The 18,654-nt window shown below is 37.3% G+C and overlaps 1 protein-coding gene across 1 annotated transcript in view; it reads left to right on the plus strand.

The window, feature by feature from the left end:
* The first annotated feature begins 186 nt into the window (after window positions 1–186).
* Window positions 187–18,654, plus strand: part of adgb (androglobin) — a 33,921-nt gene continuing 15,453 nt past the window's right edge. Inside the window, exons 1-22 of the mRNA XM_008397740.3 lie at window positions 187–504; window positions 603–741; window positions 1,263–1,355; window positions 4,539–4,610; window positions 4,729–4,905; window positions 6,720–6,859; window positions 6,949–7,035; window positions 7,249–7,415; window positions 7,615–7,659; window positions 9,810–9,880; window positions 10,208–10,382; window positions 10,734–10,787; window positions 10,904–10,957; window positions 11,058–11,151; window positions 11,259–11,291; window positions 11,752–11,890; window positions 14,655–14,700; window positions 15,549–15,645; window positions 15,753–15,816; window positions 15,977–16,072; window positions 17,023–17,131; window positions 17,340–17,490. Coding sequence (XP_008395962.1) covers window positions 431–504; window positions 603–741; window positions 1,263–1,355; window positions 4,539–4,610; window positions 4,729–4,905; window positions 6,720–6,859; window positions 6,949–7,035; window positions 7,249–7,415; window positions 7,615–7,659; window positions 9,810–9,880; window positions 10,208–10,382; window positions 10,734–10,787; window positions 10,904–10,957; window positions 11,058–11,151; window positions 11,259–11,291; window positions 11,752–11,890; window positions 14,655–14,700; window positions 15,549–15,645; window positions 15,753–15,816; window positions 15,977–16,072; window positions 17,023–17,131; window positions 17,340–17,490 — 2,177 coding nt within the window. The 5' untranslated portion in view covers window positions 187–430. The remainder of the gene's footprint in view (window positions 505–602; window positions 742–1,262; window positions 1,356–4,538; window positions 4,611–4,728; window positions 4,906–6,719; window positions 6,860–6,948; window positions 7,036–7,248; window positions 7,416–7,614; window positions 7,660–9,809; window positions 9,881–10,207; window positions 10,383–10,733; window positions 10,788–10,903; window positions 10,958–11,057; window positions 11,152–11,258; window positions 11,292–11,751; window positions 11,891–14,654; window positions 14,701–15,548; window positions 15,646–15,752; window positions 15,817–15,976; window positions 16,073–17,022; window positions 17,132–17,339; window positions 17,491–18,654) is intronic.

Genomic DNA, 18,654 nt, shown 5'->3' on the forward strand with positions numbered 1-18,654 from the left:
TGCCTGGGTTTTACATTAAGTATGTCTAGTAAATAAGGTATATTGGCACCTTAAAAGTAAACTAATGATTAAGCTAAATACAATGTTTTTAGGCTAAATAAGAGAGGGGAACAGAGCTGTTTTCCTTACGACAAAACTTTGAGATATTTTTGGAAATATGATCATTTACTCTAAATTGATTTTATATCGGCAGATACATAATTTCTCATTCTTAACGTTTTATTGGCGATTGGCAGAAAAGTTCGAGCACACACTGCCAAAATAAGAAAGTGCAGGAAATGCCCCTTCTCTAGATCCCGCCCACCTTTAAGTTCGGTTGCGTAGCAACTGTCAAACTTCGACAGGCAGAAAGAAACGCTTATGAAACGAATATAATTAAGGCGCTTCGTGTTACTTTTTCTTTTTTTTTTTTTTTTTCAACATAAACACAATGTCCAAACCAGGACAGGTAAAGAAAAGGGATCACGCCGCCAGCAAAACGTCTGGATCTGACCGGCAGTCTGAGTGAGTCATTAAATGCAGCTGCGTTGCTGCCTGCCTTGCCGTTTGCTAACAGAGAAAAGTGCACAAAAAGGTGAATCGAATGTCTCGGTATTTTTTAGGACAGCCAACTCCTCTGAGAGCCTCGAAAAATCCAAACTTTACATCTGGCCCGAGTGGAGCGATTCCGATGTCAGCAAGGAGAAGTGGGACGTATCTAAAGGAGAAGGCAGAAAGTCAATCAAGAGCAAGAGTAATTCTGTAAATATGGCTGGGGAGGGGTGGGAGAAACTCAGTGAAAAACTTGATTTCAGTATTTTCCAGGTCTACAACGTCTGGAAAAGATCTTAAGAACATGGACAAATGGATGTTTCCGGATTTTATTCCGTATCATCATCTAAAACGCTTTGTTGTTGTCCTTCCTTACTTCCTTTTGAGTCATTCCTTTTCAACTTCCCTCTTTTTCATTCACCCTTTCTTCCACACATTTCTCTTTCTTTCTTTGATTCCTTCCTTTCTTTCCTGTTATGTCCTTTCTTTGCTCCCTTTGTCCTTACAGTCTGTGTTGTTACAGATCTATCATTTAAAGCCTCTCCACTAAATATCCTATTCATTGTGGAACTTTGTATTTCGTAGAACGTTAATTCTGGAAAGCACTGAAAATTTTCATGAAAGATTCATCTAATCCACAGACGGGGGATAGTTAAACTTCATCACCACGTTCAAACAAAATGATTAAAATATGCATCTATGCATATTTGAAAATTAAGTTGCCTTTTCAGTCATTCTTCGAAGATCCAGAAGGAAAGTTGTTTCTGCCTCCAGCCCTGAAGGTGCACACATGGAAACGTCCATCTGACTTTATTGTTGATAAGGTAACTATACCATCCCTTTCAGAATTATGTTGTTTCGAATTAAAACATAAACCTTTAATTTCAGTTAGTTTTAGTTGGGTATAGCTGCTAATATAATAGTCTAATACTTCTGTAGTGAAACTATATTAACTTTGGTCATTTAGTAAATATGTTGACTCCTATTGGACTATACATGTCGTCCAACAGTGCAGTCTGTCCCGCCGAAAAACCAAGTTTCAGCAACAAGAAAAAAAAATTATGTTAAATAAGTAAATTGTTTGTAATAATTTTAACCACTTTTATCCTTATAAGATCATTTATTTTGGATCTTGTGTCAGATTGCAGCTAACATTAATTCTGTATCAGTTTGACACAGTACCTCAAAAAGGTATTCTTATCCTATTGAACCTTTATGCAATTTGTTAATGATCACATGAAAAAGATTTCATGTGATGGATGAAAATAAAATGGTGCCTGATTGTAAAGTGGAAGTTAAAACATATGTGAAACAATTGAAATGAACAGATGAAAACTGGCATGCATTTGTATTCTGTCAAAGCTTTTGAGAGTCACCTCTTACTGCAATTACAGTCTCATTGTTAGTTATGCTCATCTAGAAATTGAAATGCAGGTATTGTTTTCAGTGGAAAATGGCTCAAGGTCAGACAGACCAGATTGAAGAAACTTGGAGACACTTTCAAAGTTCTCTGTCAGATTTTGGTCTGGATTTTGACTGAACCTTTAGAGCTTTGAAATAAACTATTCTATTATAATTTTAGTAATATTATTGTTGTTCTACTGGAAATGGAAACCTCCGTCCCCGTCGCTGGTGTTTTCGCAGCCTGCAGCAGTTACTGTTCTATGATTAAACGGCATTTAGCTCCATACAGCTTTATATTTACTATAAACATCCTGTCTGTCCCTGTGGAAGAAAATTGTCCTCACCAAAATAATGCCATCACCACCATGTTTTACTGTGGGACTTCATGTGTACATATTCATATGCCAAGTTGCTTTTAGGCATGGTGGGAGACTAACAAGACCACCTTCTCCTGCATGTTTCTTGTATCCTCTACATATCTTGTTAAAGCTAAAACCAGATCCCTCCGCCCCCATCAATAGTTGTATTTTTGTCACTCTTCCATAAAGGAAAAATGGGTTGAGTTCATAACTAAGTGTCCCAGATTTACACACCTGAGCATTATATCTCTCCAGGTCCTCCAGAGGCTACTGGTCTTGTTTCCCTTCAGGGTTAACGGAGAAAATAAGCGTAAAAAAAACAACAAATGAATACCACAGTTTCTACATTTTCTTTATCACAATATGGGGGAAAAAAATACCCAGATTTGCCTTCCACTGCTCTGGTGTCCACTATTTTGTGTGGGTCTATTTCATAAAATCCTGATAATATGCTTTGAAGTCTGTGACTCAAACATGACAGTAGGCGAAAACGTTCAAGATGCACGAATTCATTTACAAGGCACTGATTTCCTTTTGTCTTCTCCATTTATCCAGATTTACCTACTTGTAAAGTATTTATCTGCTCATTGAATACCTAGGGTAATTTACTCGGCAATAAATCCCTAAAGCAAATTTCTCCTTGCGTCACAATGTGAAAAGCATACACAGATATCTCCTCTAACCTTCTCCAATTAAGTGTAATTGCATCACTTTACTTTTCACATTGGTGTATCGACCACTTACTAACTGGAAGCTTCCTGTTATTTTTGAATGAGTCTTTGCCAAGACACATGCTGCCTTTTCGCGCAAGAAGTCAAAACAACTTCAATGGTTTCATACAAAAGGAGCAGAGGCTAATCAAGGAAGCAATCAGCCATACAGAAGGAAGCAGACACTCTTCTGAAAAAGCTGTCTTGTCTTGCTGACGATGCGCATTATGAAAGAAACGATTTGATGTCCTTGGAAAAAAGTTGCTTCAGTTTGAACAACAAAAACTTCCTTCTTTAGCAGCAAATCTGTGTTTCTGACATCTGATGCAGGTTGGGCATGAATAAAACAGTATTTGTATTTTTATTTAAATGCGTACATTTAAATACATGCATTTCAATTTAAACACACATTTAAATTTAAGGACCTTGCATGTTATATTGGCTTTTGACAGATTACTATGTAAATTGTGTGTTTATATTCAGTTAAAATTGTACAAGCTACTGTATAAAATGGACACAACCATTTATTTTCACTGTTTGACATTAATTTAGTCTTAATGTTTTCTCTAGAATGTCAATTGGGTTTACCAAAGGTATTTTATTTGATTATTATCGGAATAATGAGTGTCTTTGATCACTTTCTTGAAGTTCTGTAGGTCACCTACACCCAAACTATTTAAGAAAGTCCATATTATAATGGCTTTCTAAGCTTCTGATTAAATAACTGCTTAACACACATCTAAAATAATTAGGGCACGCTCGTGGATGTGTTTTAAGACTCAAACTCACTGCTTGCTTTTGTGTCATAAGAACATATAAAATAAACGTGACAAGACAGAAATGTAAATGTGGACCTTCTCGAGTCTAGTTCTTTCTTTGGCACAAATTTCGGATGCCTGAATGAACCATGACAATCTGTTCAGGTAATATTTGCAAGTACAAACACCAGTATGATGTCTGGAAATGTCCAGTCATCATACGGTTCAAAACGACGGAACTGTATGTGCATCACAAATTTTGGTGCACAATTTTGCACTAAAATGTGAATGCATACATTTGGTGTAAGATTTGTGTATCCATCAGACATGAAGCAACATCCTTGTGAAGATTCTGGCTGAAGCTGACAAGAATGTCATTATCCACGGTGAAACAAATGCTATACAGTCGGAGAGGAAGAAGCCAATTTTTTTCCTCCCAAAAAAAGGATTTCAAAAGCCAAATTCTGGTTTGCAAATGCACAGAAACCTTAACCTCATCATGTCCCATTATGAAACTAAAGCTCGAGTGCAAATTTGTGAAGGATTGTGGACAGACCTAAAAAGCCGTGCTAGCAAAGTGGCTCACAAACTTGACACATTTCCTTCCAGGAAGACTGGGGAGGAAAGAGTTTAGTGTTATATTGTTACAAAAAAAACTAAGGTTATGTATGTTTTTTTTTTATATTGTGTATGTATGTTTTCATTTGTATGCGTTTATATCATAGATGTGTTGAATAGTCAATATCTTGTCAAGTCAGTGTCTCTGTCGTTTTTAGGATGTTACTGTGGTTGAAAACAAAATGGACTTTGACCTGGTCTCCCCCAACAATCATTTGTTTGGTTGTGAGGTTAGTTTTTGACGCGTTCCATGTGTTGATGTTAACTTCTGCGTTGACCATGCAACATTTACACTGACAGTGATTTTTGCCCGTCTTCTCTGCTGTTTCTGTCCTGCCTTCTGTTAAGCTGATGAGGTGGATCATCAGCGAGATCCATATTGTTTGGATGCTTTATACAGAGTCAACCCTCCAACAAGACATCTGGAGACCCTGGGAGCACATCTACTCAATGTGTGACGTGGTGAAAGGTCATGTGCCACTTTATAACAGCTATGGGAAATATGTGATCAGACTTTACTGGATGGTAAGCCTGTCAGAAAAAAAAAAACATGCATTCATAAAGACGTCCCTGAAGTCACAGTAGTTTTGTAATCATGCATGCATGAGAGCACATCGTTTCATTTCTTTATGCAGGAGGTTATATCAGATTTAGCCAATGAAAATGTGAATGAACTGAAATAGAAGGAGGGAGGAGAGATGAGAGAATCTTGTTCTCTGAGCTAAAATCAATCAGTCTCACTGCTGTACCAAAATGGATATGTTGAATAGATAAGGCTTAACACGAGTCTGAGGTTTCTCAAGACTCAAGTTCAATAGTTACACTTTTGGTTGCAGTTATATTATTTTGTATGCAAGTTTTAAGATTTTTTTTTTTCCTGTAAAGCTGGTCAAAATTACAAATCTTGGGTACAGCTTGAAACTCCACTTTGAGTTTGTGTGCATCTTACAGACCTCTAAAGTGATGTTTTTTTTGTTGTTTTTTTTTACATTTTCTCCACAACAGTTTGGGTCAACTGGGAAAAGGATTTATTATATTGCTGATTCTTGCTTTGACAAACAAGCATAACACAGTTGTAGGCATCACTTCCAGTGCCAACCATAGCATCCCAACAGATGGTTGTTGAGATGCTATTAGGCACCCAGCCCCCACTACCCTCCTTTCCTGTTTCCTTGTTGCATTTTTGCTCTCAGACTGCTTAGCTCCTTTATTTGTTCAGGTTTCTGCAATGTGCAAATGACTAATTTATATTTTTGCCCTCAGTTTGTCTTGAACTTGATTACCATGTTTTTTTTAAAAGTCTGTACCTATACTCACTGTCTTGCACTATCACCTCATCTCACCTCACCTCATCACATGACCACATCTAGATCCTCCTCTGTGGGGAAAATATATTCCAGGAGCTAAAAAGAACAAGTGAGAAACTAAGTGTTCCACCCTTCCCTGCCTCTTTTCTATAGAGGTTTGCAGTGCTTGTTCACACTGTTCTGATAAGTAAAAGATATGGTTGTGAGCAATCAGACATGTCACCTGACTGCTTATTGTCTTTATAATTAGCAGTCAGACTTATAGTTTAACAAGCTATTACTCTAAATCTAATGGCAGTAATTGCCAGAAGGTAGAATGGAGAAAAGCATGAAGCCTGAAGTTGGCATGCAATAAATGTAACTCGGCGTTATTACTAGTTACCCATATTACCTACTCACTTATGTCATTGCTGGCACTGTTTTTTTTTGTTTTTTTTTTACATTATCTGTGAAACAACATACATTCTCGTAAGGCAAGTGGCTCTACAAACCAGGGACAGGGTTGTAAATTTTTTAATGTTAACTAATGAGCTAACATTATTTTAAAACCACATGCTGTCTTGGAACCACAGAACTTCCTTTTAACAAAAATGTAGATTCATGGAAATTATTATTTTCAAGAATGGCTTATGTTCTGCATTGCCTTAAACTATTGACCAAAGATCAGACAGCACCAATATTCCTATGACTGTCTTTGATAAGTGATTGGTTGGTCAAAATACAAAGAGGATTGTTCTCTGCTCATAAAGTGCATCAAAACTAAAAACTCCTATTTATTTTTGATCTGTAAAACCCATCAGTTTACATCAAAACAGTTTTTGTACTTTTTTCAGTTTACTAAAAATTAAAATTAGTTAGACCGCAAAGAAAATAAAAAGTCCACTAATGTAAGACTGATATATCGGTCTTAATGTTTACATAAAAAAAAAAAAAAAAAAAAAAACTGGGTTACTAAGACAGCATATTTCTTCCACTCTGTCTGAAAGATGCGCAGCTCATTCAGTCTCTTCTCTCCTCCCTCTTCACCCTCAGGGTTCCTGGAGAAAGATGACCGTGGATGATAACATGCCATTTGATGAGGAGAATAATCTGCTTCTCCCTGCCTCTACTTGTCAGTCAGAGATTTGGCCAATGCTGTTGGCTAAAGCTCTAATTAAAATAGCCTGCACGATGTAAGTTACTGTGTTTTCCAACACAATTAAGCATTTTACATACTACATTTGGCATATTTTTAACCAGTTTTGATGGGTTCTTTTCTCAGTCCAGTTTACCGGGTTGGTGGCGAGATGGGCGATTTCACCTTTATCCACTCCCTCACTGGCTGGATGCCAGTAATCAGTCCTATAGTGTGAGATTTTTACTGATCTGCTGGATGTTTGTTATAAACAGTTCTTTGCAGCTTAGGATGTTACACCCAAAACACTAACTACATTCTAGATAAAAACCACATTAAACATTTGTAATTTCACTATTAATGCCTTTTTTTTTCTTCTTTTTTTTTTTTTTTTACAATGAGTCATATTGTCTTAAACTAAATCTACTCTCCTTTACATCCTCTTAGGTCAAAGCAGTCAGAAAGAATATGGGATTTCCTTCTAGACACCATTCCTAAATTTACACACGATGATATGGGTTTGGGAATGTTGATGTCTGACAGTGAGGATCCAGGGGCAGAGTTCCTTCCTCATGACAACAAGAGTCTGGTCCAGGAGTCAGAAAAAAGCACAGGTCCAGATTGTTGCATAATTAGATACACATTCATTTTCACAGAAATACACATTTATCAACAGATTAATGCCTACATCTTATTTCTAAATTGCATCTGGTTTTAAATTAGTCAACCAGTCATCTAACATCTGGCCATATGCAGTATGTATGTTAATTTCTGTCTCGTTTCTTGGTATTATCTTTTTTTGCATCTATGTAGATAAATCCAGAAGACAGTCCGTCTTTAGTTACGTCTCTGATCCAGGTAAGAATGAAAACATCCTCAGAGATAAACTTGTAGATGAATCTGAAGATAATTTGAAAAGACCATTTTATGATAAAGTGGAACTGTTCAATGCATATAGCAGATTGTAAAATGGCATTAACACTGTTGAAAATTTGGATGAAGCCGGACAAAAGTTTTTTTTTGTTTGTTTTTGTTGGTTGTATGACACCAAGTCGTTTTCAGCTACCACATATTTTAAACCTTTCTCATTTTTACCTACTGGTTCTTTTTTGTTTTTACAATAGCCTCCTATGTATTTTTTTTTCCCCAAGCCCTCTTAAATGTAAATAACCTTACCAAAGTAAAGCTATTTACACCTAAAATTTGACCTCCTTCCATATCTTTTCTTTGTCAGATACATGGCTTGTGGCACATTTCAAGCAGTGCTTCTGAGGGATTTCTTTAAGCAATGAATGTCTTGTCACTCTTCCCTAAAGGCCAGGCTTGGGGAGTGCATAAATAACAGCTACCATGTTAGCAGAATCTGCCAAAGTGGTGGAACTGATGGAAATACATTTCTTTCACCAGCAACAATGGCTAATAGAAATTTGAAGCCATTCAAAATTTCACTGGCAACTATTGGTTTCAAATTTATGTCTTAATGGTATTTGTATTGGTTACAAAAATATATATAAAATTAAGTTCTTTAGGGCCCTATTAAATGTGTTGTTTCTTCCTCCACATTCCGTCTTAGTTTTTTCCAAATAGTTTTCCTTGTTCATCCATCCATCCGTTCAATCATTATCTTTGCAACCCTGTGGGTGCTACTACCTATGTCCAGTAGTCATTGATCAAGAGACATTATACACCATGGACAGTATGTTGGTCCATCACAGAACAACTTAGGACAAACAACCATGCATGTGCACACTCACTCCTGGACAATTTAGAGAGACCAATTAACCTAATAGCCATATTTTGGAATTTTTGTAGGAAGTCAAACTACTTGGAGAGAGCCCATTGCAGACACATGAAAAACATGCAAACTCAATGCATAAAGACCCCAGGGCAGGATTCATTCCTAGGACCATATTGCTGCAACCAAGTGCACTGCAGTGCAGTCCTTCTTTCTAAGTGTTTTTCTTTTTTTTTTTTTTTTTTTTTTTTTTTTTTTTTTTTTTTTTAGAAATTTTACCAATTTTTCCAGTTTAGACTTCAAACTCATCCTTTTGGTTGATCGAAGTTACCTAATACCTGCTACTTCATAAATTTACCTGAGGTTTGGCCATTAGCCAAATTCCACTCCTGTTTCTCTAATAAATCCTCTCTTTACCCAGCCTGTCAGATTAGATAATGGCTATTTCTGGGATGGATTGCTATTGTGACACACTCTTTCTGTTATATCTCTCATGCTATGGGTATTTTATTGTATGGCCCTGCTTAAAACGACTCCACAGGTTACTTCCTGAGAAGTCTGCTGTGTTCCTTGGTCTTTTTATTATTTTTGCCCTTTACTGTTGTCTAACAAACTTAAGGCATTCACTGTAAAGCTTCGCTTACAGCTGTTTTTATGAGATAATATGCCTCACTATATGTTATTAATGATAACATTGTAAAGAGGGCAAGTTGAAAATGCACACCTCAATTTCATCTCACTTTTGTGTTGGTTACAGATCTACTAAATCAGCATTGTACTCAAATCACTTTAGTAAAAGTTTACTTTCCTGATTTATTAATGGCTGCTGATGAAAGAAAATGTGTTGATTCCACTCGATCTTGTCTCCTTCGATACTGCTAACCATTGACTTTGTTAAATAGGCTTAAAGTTCTGCTTAGTATTTCTGGCTCTGCATTGGACTGGTTATTTTCTTATATGATGTAGGAAATTCTTATAGACAGGTAAGTTCTCCTTGATCTCTGCTCCTCTAACCAATGGGGTTTCACAAGGGTCATTTCTGGGCCCATTATTACATACCTTTTTCGCTTTCATTTGCTACATTGCTTCTGCCACTTTTTTGCAGTATTTCCCTGTAAGTTATTGATGTTCACTGCTACGTTAGGGATGAAAAATAAATATTTAAGAATTAGAATGGTATAACCTTAAAATTTTGGATGTGCAGCCTGTTTTGTAGAAGCATTAACTTTAAGGTTTGATTTTCCTTTCAACCATTTTTATTGGTATTTTTCAGGTCCTCCAAAAGTTGCAGTATGTGCCAGCTTCTACCCTTCTCAACAAGATTCTTTTGGGATCGTTCAAACGGTATTTATGTTTCTAGTGTTCTTCTGTTCTTACTGGCTACTTCAGGTTTCAATGCGGTCACAGAAATTTATTAGGTTTAATTTTCACATTGGGCTAAATGTGTTTGGATAGTTAATAAAATGATTATTTGAATACTGGATTTTGTGCTTTCTGAAGTTATATTTACCTCAGATTTGCATTTATTTAATGATCTGTGTGGCAAAAATAGAAATAAGCAGAAATCTGTCAGCGGCAGATACTTTTAACTTTACTGTTTTAAAACAAGTATTTATAACTGTCGCTGAAGATGTTTTCATTTCTCTGTGTCTGACATTTGTGGTCATACAGGCAACTTCCTCAGAGCTTTTACGGTTTTATGGTTTGTCGATGCTGCACAGCCATGTTGTCCTGTTGACCAAAACCCGTTCATGTTCGCTGATACCTCCTCCCAAAGCTAAGATGGTGGCCCGATGGAAACTCATCCGTCTACGCAAGAAGATAATAGTCACATCTGAGCCTCAAAGTAAGAAAAAGAGATATTGAATTGTGTTTGGAAATAAAAGCATGGTGAAAGGAAAATTGGAAGAGGATGCATGGGAGTCAAACAAACAAGGTGCAGGCAATGCCACAGTGTGTTGGCTAGCTGGATAGATTCAACTGATTTATTAATTGACTGATTGATTGATTGTGTGATTGGTTTGCAGTATTGTCAGCAAGAATTTACATAAAAAGACATACATACACACATTATACCGTGACATTAATAGCAAAGAGATTTGAATGCCTCAGCAATTTATGGTACCTTTTTTATTGTTTAATGATTTTAATTTCTTGTGGTATGAAAGAAAAATTTTGTCCTGTTTCTTGAGCATAGAGGAAGGTGGTTCCCTCTCCATGAAGGAATCATCTCATATGAAGATCTTAAGGGGTATGTATTGTCTGCTATAACCTTGTTTGCCTTTCTCATAACTCTGTCCATGTATATTTTGTCCATGATTGGAAAAGTGGCATGAAAGAAATGATTGTCCTGTTTCTTGAGAATAGAGGAATGCAGTACCTTTGCTGTGAAGAAAACACCTCGAGTAAAGATCATACAAGGTGTGTATTGTCTGCTATAATGTCATTTGCCTTCCTTATGACTCTGTCCAAGTAATGTTGGCATGATATGTTCGAGTTTTCAATGTTTCTCCATTTGCAGAGGAACCTGAGCCACCACATGAGAAATTCATTGAGGTTACCAGCTCTTTTGTTTTTCGCAGTGCCACAACCACTGGAGGCACTGTTCCAGAACCGTACGTTCTTTTAAATGACCAAAAGATGAAACCGAGTTGAACTGTTCTTTCTGTTTTGGTTTTGCAACATACTATTGTCTTTTAATATTGGCTTTTGTTTTTCACAGTGACATAAACAGTGAATCCTGCGTCCCAGAACCGTATGTTCTTTTAAATGATCAAAATATGAAATCAAGTTTAATTGTTCTTTCTGTTTTTGCAAGATGCTATTTTCTTTTAATATTAGCTTTTAAATTGTGCTAATATTATATTATTTCTTGCTTTTCTTTCTTACCACTAAGGTAAGAAAGTGGTAAGACTAAGGTACCACTAAGACTTTCTTACCACTAAGGTAAGAAAGCAAAAAACTGACCCCATATATTGTTCTAACCCAAAAATGATGCTACTTATGTTTCTCGCTCTGTCCTTTGATGCAAAATGGCGTTGCAGGATTACTTGCTCAGAACTGTAAGATATAAAAACTATGCATTTTTTAAATTATTATTTAATTTCAGGTAGAAATTGTGTTCTATTGTTAGGTATACAACAACTATACAACTATTTTCTGGGTAAACATACTAGTTCCATGTACTATAATGACGATGTGTTTTTGTGTGGCAGAGAGACGAAGGTGAGCACACCAAGGAAGCGCACCCGTAGACCCAGTATGTTGGTGATTACTGAGTCAGAGGAGACAGACAGGCGTGATCCTGAAGTAGCTGACCTAAGCAGCGCTGCCGAACTGAGGATGACTCCACAGGTCTCTTTATAATATATACATTTAGAATAAATGAATTTAACATGTAAAAGTTACTTTGACTGTTTAGGGGAAATGGACTGATGGCTTCTACAGATTTTAGGATCTTTGAGAAATTGTATTTCAGTAGAAGTGATATTTTGTAGCTTTTTGTTACTACCTTCCGTTGTTTCATTCTTGTGCCCTCACACCTCTTTAGAGTCATTATCCATGCAGCTGAAGGCTGATCAGTAGAGCCTTGTGTGTTTGTGACAGCACGGCTGCCATCCCCCAGTCTCAAAGTCACTTCTGTTATCTCCCGGTCAGGCCACCACTGACCAGAGGCACATTTGGACTAAAGAAAGAATCAGCTCAGAAAGGGAAATACCAGAGGCTAGCATTCAAAGCAGGAGACATATCCTTGCTTCTGTCTGAGACGAAGACGGAAGCAAGGATGGCAAGGAGCACAGAGAGGCAACTAATGGGCAATAGAACAGGATATGAAAAGGGGCTTAAAAATGGTTAGAAAGTGATAAGTCCATAGGTGGAAAGCAAGAAAAGAATCCCCTGCAGTGTGGTGGTGCATAGGTGTCATACAGGAAGGTGTCATGTACTATGCTGATGAAAAAAAGGACTGCAATTAGATGGTGAGCCATGAGTGTCTACATCTCTCGGGGGCTTCATTATTACACTCCACCCCCAGCATATGCAGGAAAAAATAGCATTCATATTAATCGCCCTCTTGTGTAACTCTAAGCGGTTATAGGGTGGATAGGTTAGGACAGTGTTGGCATGCTAATTAGATTTGTGTACGCAGACTTCTCAGATCAGTTTGCATGTGTCATGTGTGTGACACTTTTCATGGCGAGCACATGGTGGGTCACATGCCGAGACTGTGAATCGAGCAAAAAGGGTTTCTCGCTGCGTTTTCCCCTCCCACCGTTTTTGTTAACCCTGACCAATAGAATTAAGCTCTGCTGCTGACTCCAGGACAAAAGGGAGGTGTCATCACATGACATCATTTGTACCCTCTGCTGGAGTAAGGTTTATGCTATTGGCTCATAATACAAGCTCTCTGCTTTTTCTTATTAAATTGATGATCATCCAAACTTACAGCTTTGTCATTCATCAGTTTGCTGTATTCTTGTAATCTCTGATGCCAATATTTAGAATCCCATCTCACCACACAGATGAGTAGTCTCATAGATGGGTATAGAAAACATTGCATGACTTGAGGTTTTATGAACTTTTGCCAACATACATAGACATCTGCATATTGGCATTTCTGTTGCAGCAGAGCTCTTTTACAGTGGTAGAGAGGAGGTCAAGTGTGGCTCCCGATCACAATGCCTCTTTCCGTCTGTCTGAATCTCTGGGTACTTATTTGAATAAGTGGTGACTCACATGCAGCAGCAGACACACTCTCTGCCTCTCTCTGAGTCAGAAAGTCTTGGCTGGGGATACTTTGAAGCTACGCAATACAAATTGATGATTCTTGTTCAGAACTGAGTAAACCCTTCGACATTCACCAGATTGGTTCCTCAAGGGAATGTTTTTCGACAAAGACTTGAAAGGGAGGAAGGTTTAGATCAGTGAGACATGGGCACATCGTCTTGTACTTGGCTTTGATATCAAAGACGTACTTTTCTGGAACAATCGGCTTGTTTTTTGTTTAAATGAAGCTCACAGCAAAGCTCATTTTACGACGCTGTAAATTAAGAATAAATTGGTAAAAGTGAAATCTAAATACTCCTTAGAACGTGTTCCATTTCATCACTTACAACCTGAAAGTCCAATATATATTTTTTTATTTAATGTTATAGGAACATATGAAGGATAATGATACTTGTGTTTTAAAATTTTTTTGGCCCCCTTTGCTCAGATAACCTAAATGAAATGAAATGCATTCAGCTGCATTCACAAGTCAGGTCTTATCTCTGGCAAACAGCATTAAGTAGAGAAGACGGCAAAGGCTCACGATAATTTTTGAGGACCTGCAGAGAAACAGCTTGGGTAGGAGATGTTGTCAACAGGACAGCTATTACTTTTGTACGCCACAAGTCTGGTCTTTATGGGAAAATAGCAATAGCAAAATCTCTCTTTGAAGTCTTTCTTTAAAGAAAGAGACCATGTGTTGATCTGTCACCTAAAATCCCAATAAAATACCTTGTAGTTTGTGGTTGCAAGGTGAAAGTGTACTGTGTGGGGAAAAACTATCTAGATGTTATGAATGTATTTGACTAAATCTTTATTCAGATCGAGTCCTTTTATCCTTCACTTCATTAATTTCCCTCACTTTCTTTCTTAATAGTAAAACACTTCAAGTAAAAGCAGCCAGGAGTATTTGGTGGCAGACTGAGAGGACACGAAGGGGAAGCGAGAGGAAAAATAGCTCAAGAAAACATTTCAAGTATATAATTATGACTCATTAGTGCTATAACTTTAAAGGATTGGGCAGACTTGCAGGGAAATCGGAGCCACTGTGTGAATCACCTCTAAAAGGAATAACAAACTACACAACACAACAACTCCTCCTCTGTCACTTGCATTCAGAGTAAATTAGAGCTAGTATTCCCTGGTGGTGATTTTAGTTGGGGCGGAGCAGGCCCTGTCACATTAAACTGTGTCTCTGTGTCGGGTGAGAATGGCACAACACCACAGCTGGCGTGGAATAACTAGAGGGTAGAAGCACATCTCTCGCAGTGGTACTCTGTCAGCATCCCACAGTTCATGTCTCTCTCCCGTTTTTTTTGTTTTTTTTTTTCTGTCTCTCTTGTTATCCCTCTAGGTTATAGCAGAGGACAAGACAAAGGACGGTGATCAGCTCTTCATTGGTAAATGCCATTTCCATGCAATATTTTCACTACTTAAAAGAATATCTGTGTGGAAAACTGCCTTGTAAGAAGTCAAATATTTGATTATAAGAAAAATTACACATCGTGAAATTATACATCATGAAACGTTGCTGTATTTGGTCTAGTTGAAAGCATCCGTGGAGTTCAGCCTTGTTACTATGATGGGAAATATTTGCACCCATCTTTCTGACTCTCTGTGGGCGAAGCGAACATTTGAAGAAGACAGGATTGAAATTTCAGCTTGTGACATCAAACCGATTCTCTGCCTCCTCTCTGCCCCTTTTTAGTTGCTTAGTAACACCTGCAGCTTGAGTTAGCAGACCACCATTGCTGAGCGGCGGAGATGCTTGCCCTCGCAGGCTCAGCTTACTGATCAGAATCTCGCTTCAAGTAGAGCTCGGGGGGTAGACCGTTTGCATGTGCGCGTTTTTTTCTTTTTTTTTGAGGATGGAGCCTGTATGCGTGCATATGTCTGTGACTTTGGACAGGATGCACAGAGATAGTGGGAGTTTGAGTGGGAGTACGGACGTGCATGTGTGCTTACACTGTGCCATTATGTGGGAGTTTGGCCAGTTCAACTTGCTGTAATGATTTGAGTCTAGGATAACTTGCTATGACTCACACACATTTACTTGCAGCATTTTGAGACTAGAACTATCAGTGTGACTTGAAAAGCGCCACTCATTTCAGCTGTTAATCATCTCAAAAAGGTCATTATTTTGTTCCATATGTAATGATTTAGTGCGTGCACTTCAAAGACATCTTACGACAAACATTCCTGTAGTCATGACGAATTATTGACCTAAGTTCAATCCACTTCCTTCCAGATCAAATATCAACTTCATTTAAAGATCCTACAGCCAAGAACGTCAAACCCCTACAAACCACATGGGTGGACATGGATGACTTTGCAAAATGTTTTCAGTGAGACAAATGCAAATGACAGCAAGAAATACTACAGCGCATTAAGTAATGGTTGGGTGAAACAAACAAACAAAACAAAACAATCTTCCTTTGTTGTTTTTCTTCAGGTCATTGTTGGTCTTTCACAAACCCCAGATGTACTCTCATCATATCCAGAGATCACAATTCAAGGTAAAAAAAAAACAAAAAAAAAACAGCATCTTAGAATAAGTGACTAATATCTACATTTTTAATATTGCTGTTTCCTGACATTTCATTCTTTTGTGCTTTGGATATTATCTTAATACTGATTATTGTGATAACCATAACCTGACTGTTCCTTTATCATCAGAGCACTCTTCTGTCAAAAGATATGATTATTATCAGCGGCTCTGCAACCTCTTGTCAATATCCTACCAATAGATCTGTGGATATAGCAAGTGCTGAGGTACATACGTAAACACACACATTTTGAAAAAATATTTTCTCCTTTACAGATTTGGTCTATTTCTTTCTTTTTTTATGACATGCAAAAGTTTCCAATCACCTAAGCCATTTTAACTAAAGAGAAATATAATACGGGTAAACACAAAAAAAGCTCTCCAAACCAACCTTGACCATATGTGGGAAAAGTAAATGATCAGCTATTTAGATCAACTTAATTATGACTAAGTTTTTGGTTTTGGAAGCTGAATTAAATTGTAGTTTCCACACCTTGTCTCAAGTTTGTTTGACATGTAGGATCAAAATATCACTGAAATAGAAGCTGCCTCTTAACATAAAGGAGACTCAAAGATCGAAAAAGCAACACATTGTGGCTGAATTTTAAGACATTCAAGAATAGAAAAGAAACTAGCTCACTTACATTGGGACACAAGAAAACTGTGTTTATAACTTTTGTCCATAAATTATGAAAACATGGAGCAATGTTGAACCTTCTCAGCAGTGACCATTACTCCCGTTCATCAACGAGTCATCCAGGACGGTCAGGAAAGAACCTAAAACAACATTTAGCCCTGAAAACTTCACGTGCCTCTGTCAAGAACCTTGGTCATGAGTCAACAATAAGAATGAGACTGGACAAAAATCCATTTCACATTTCTCAAAAAATGCATTGATCCCCAAGACAAATGTAGGAATTTTTTGGACGGCAGCTCATTTTCATTAATCAGTGAAATAATCATTGGAAAACTGCCCGTAGTGTTCAAAAATAGAACAACACAAGCAGCTAGCACTGAGAAAATATTTTATATGCATTTCACTTTCTATCCTTCAGTTTCTCCTGCTAAGAGTTCAACATTAGTTTTTTCTCCATGAAGCTTTCCTCTGTTCTTGTTTCATTCCTCCTGCAATTTTTATTTAAGAACATATCGGTCTTGTGTGTGTTTCTTGGCACAGTGTTCAGAGGTAAGAGGAACTTACTATCTTTTTGTCGACTCCCTGGAACCTTGCGAGATCCTCGTCAGTTTGTCTGCCTTTCTTCACTGGGGAGAGATTGGTGAAAAGAGTAAGGGATTTATCTGCACATGAACACGCACTTAAAATTTCTTTGCAGTTTCTGCAAGTAGCTCGACTTACTTGCGTGTTGCGTGTATATCAAGTTGTTTCTAAAAAACCCCCAATTATAACGTTTGTGTTTACCTGCATTAACATTTTGTAATGTAGATTTATGTTAAACTATACAACCATTATATTTGAAATGTTTTCCATTTCAGCATGTCCTGTTGAGAAAACGCCATTCGGAATGCACAGGTCTGCAGCGCTTCTTATTCAACCTCAGTCCTGGACAAACTTGCAGGCTCAGCTTCCAGTTCTCACTATCAAGACCACCTACTCAAAGGCAGCTATTCTTACCTTGGAACCAGGGTAGGACTCATTTGTTAAAACTGCAAACAAATTTAAATTGCACTAAAAACATAAAAGCAAAGGCACTCTCATTGGCATCGGTTAAGTACTTAATTTATTGGACAATAGTGCTTAAAGATTCCACATCAAAAGGAATAATGGCATGAGAAATCCATACTTTATATGATTTTTTTTAATTTCCTACAGAGGTAAATAACAAAAGGAATAATGGCATGAGAAATCCATACTTTATATGATTTTTTTAAATTTCCTACAGAGGTAAATAAGTGGTTCATTATTTCCCTTTTTTTGTGTGTGTGTTTACAGCTATTGAAAAATCTACCAGTGGCTCTTATAACGTGAGCACATATATTTTCCCACTATAGTTGTCCTGAAAGGCAGCAAAAAAGTATCTGGTCTCTTCTCTATTAATGGCAACAGTTTGGCCTAGAAGGAGAAAGCCTAGTTTCTGGGGTCAGGAGCAAGTGTGCAGCAATGCAATTACTGCTGAGCCATAATCATGCACAACACTCAATTGACAATGCCCCATAATACTTACTCTCCTGTGAACTGTTATTATGCTTTTATGTTACAAAATGTGTACTGCCCTAGCACATCTTTGTGTTAAACTCTCTGTTCTGCTCTTTATCCTTTTCCACAGTTTTTTGTTTCCTTCTTTTCTGTTTCTGCAGACTTGCCAAGATCTGATTCACTGCTCACCCATTTACTAAATGCTGTGATGGCTGAATTGTATAAAGCTAATGGGTCTTGAGTAGCACAATTCCACGCTTCAGTCCCTGTGAACTCAGCTGGGCATTTGGCAGACAGACTTTTTGACCCACTAATTACCACAGAGGAAAATGGAAACATGCAGTACTGTTTCCAAGAACACAGTGAATCTATCTAAAATACTCAGGGAAATTTAAAAATATGGTTCCTACTCAGTGTTGAAAAGTATGAAATTAGCTTTTGATGATTTTCCATCTTTGGTTAAGTATGATATTAGGAAAAAAATGTATAGAAAGATGCTCAGATTTTCAGAGGTTTTCTCTGGAGCATAAAGAAACGTTTAATAGAAAAAAAGTAAAAAGGTGTAAGTAAAGTAAAACAATAACTGTAAACTCGATACTAAATTGATTTTGGGTTGTATTTAATGCCGAATAATCTAGTCCATATTTGATAATA

This window comes from Poecilia reticulata, chromosome 21 (genome assembly GCF_904066995.2).
Source record: "Poecilia reticulata chromosome 21, P_reticulata-male-v2, whole genome shotgun sequence".
Classification (NCBI taxonomy): domain Eukaryota; kingdom Metazoa; phylum Chordata; class Actinopteri; order Cyprinodontiformes; family Poeciliidae; genus Poecilia; species Poecilia reticulata.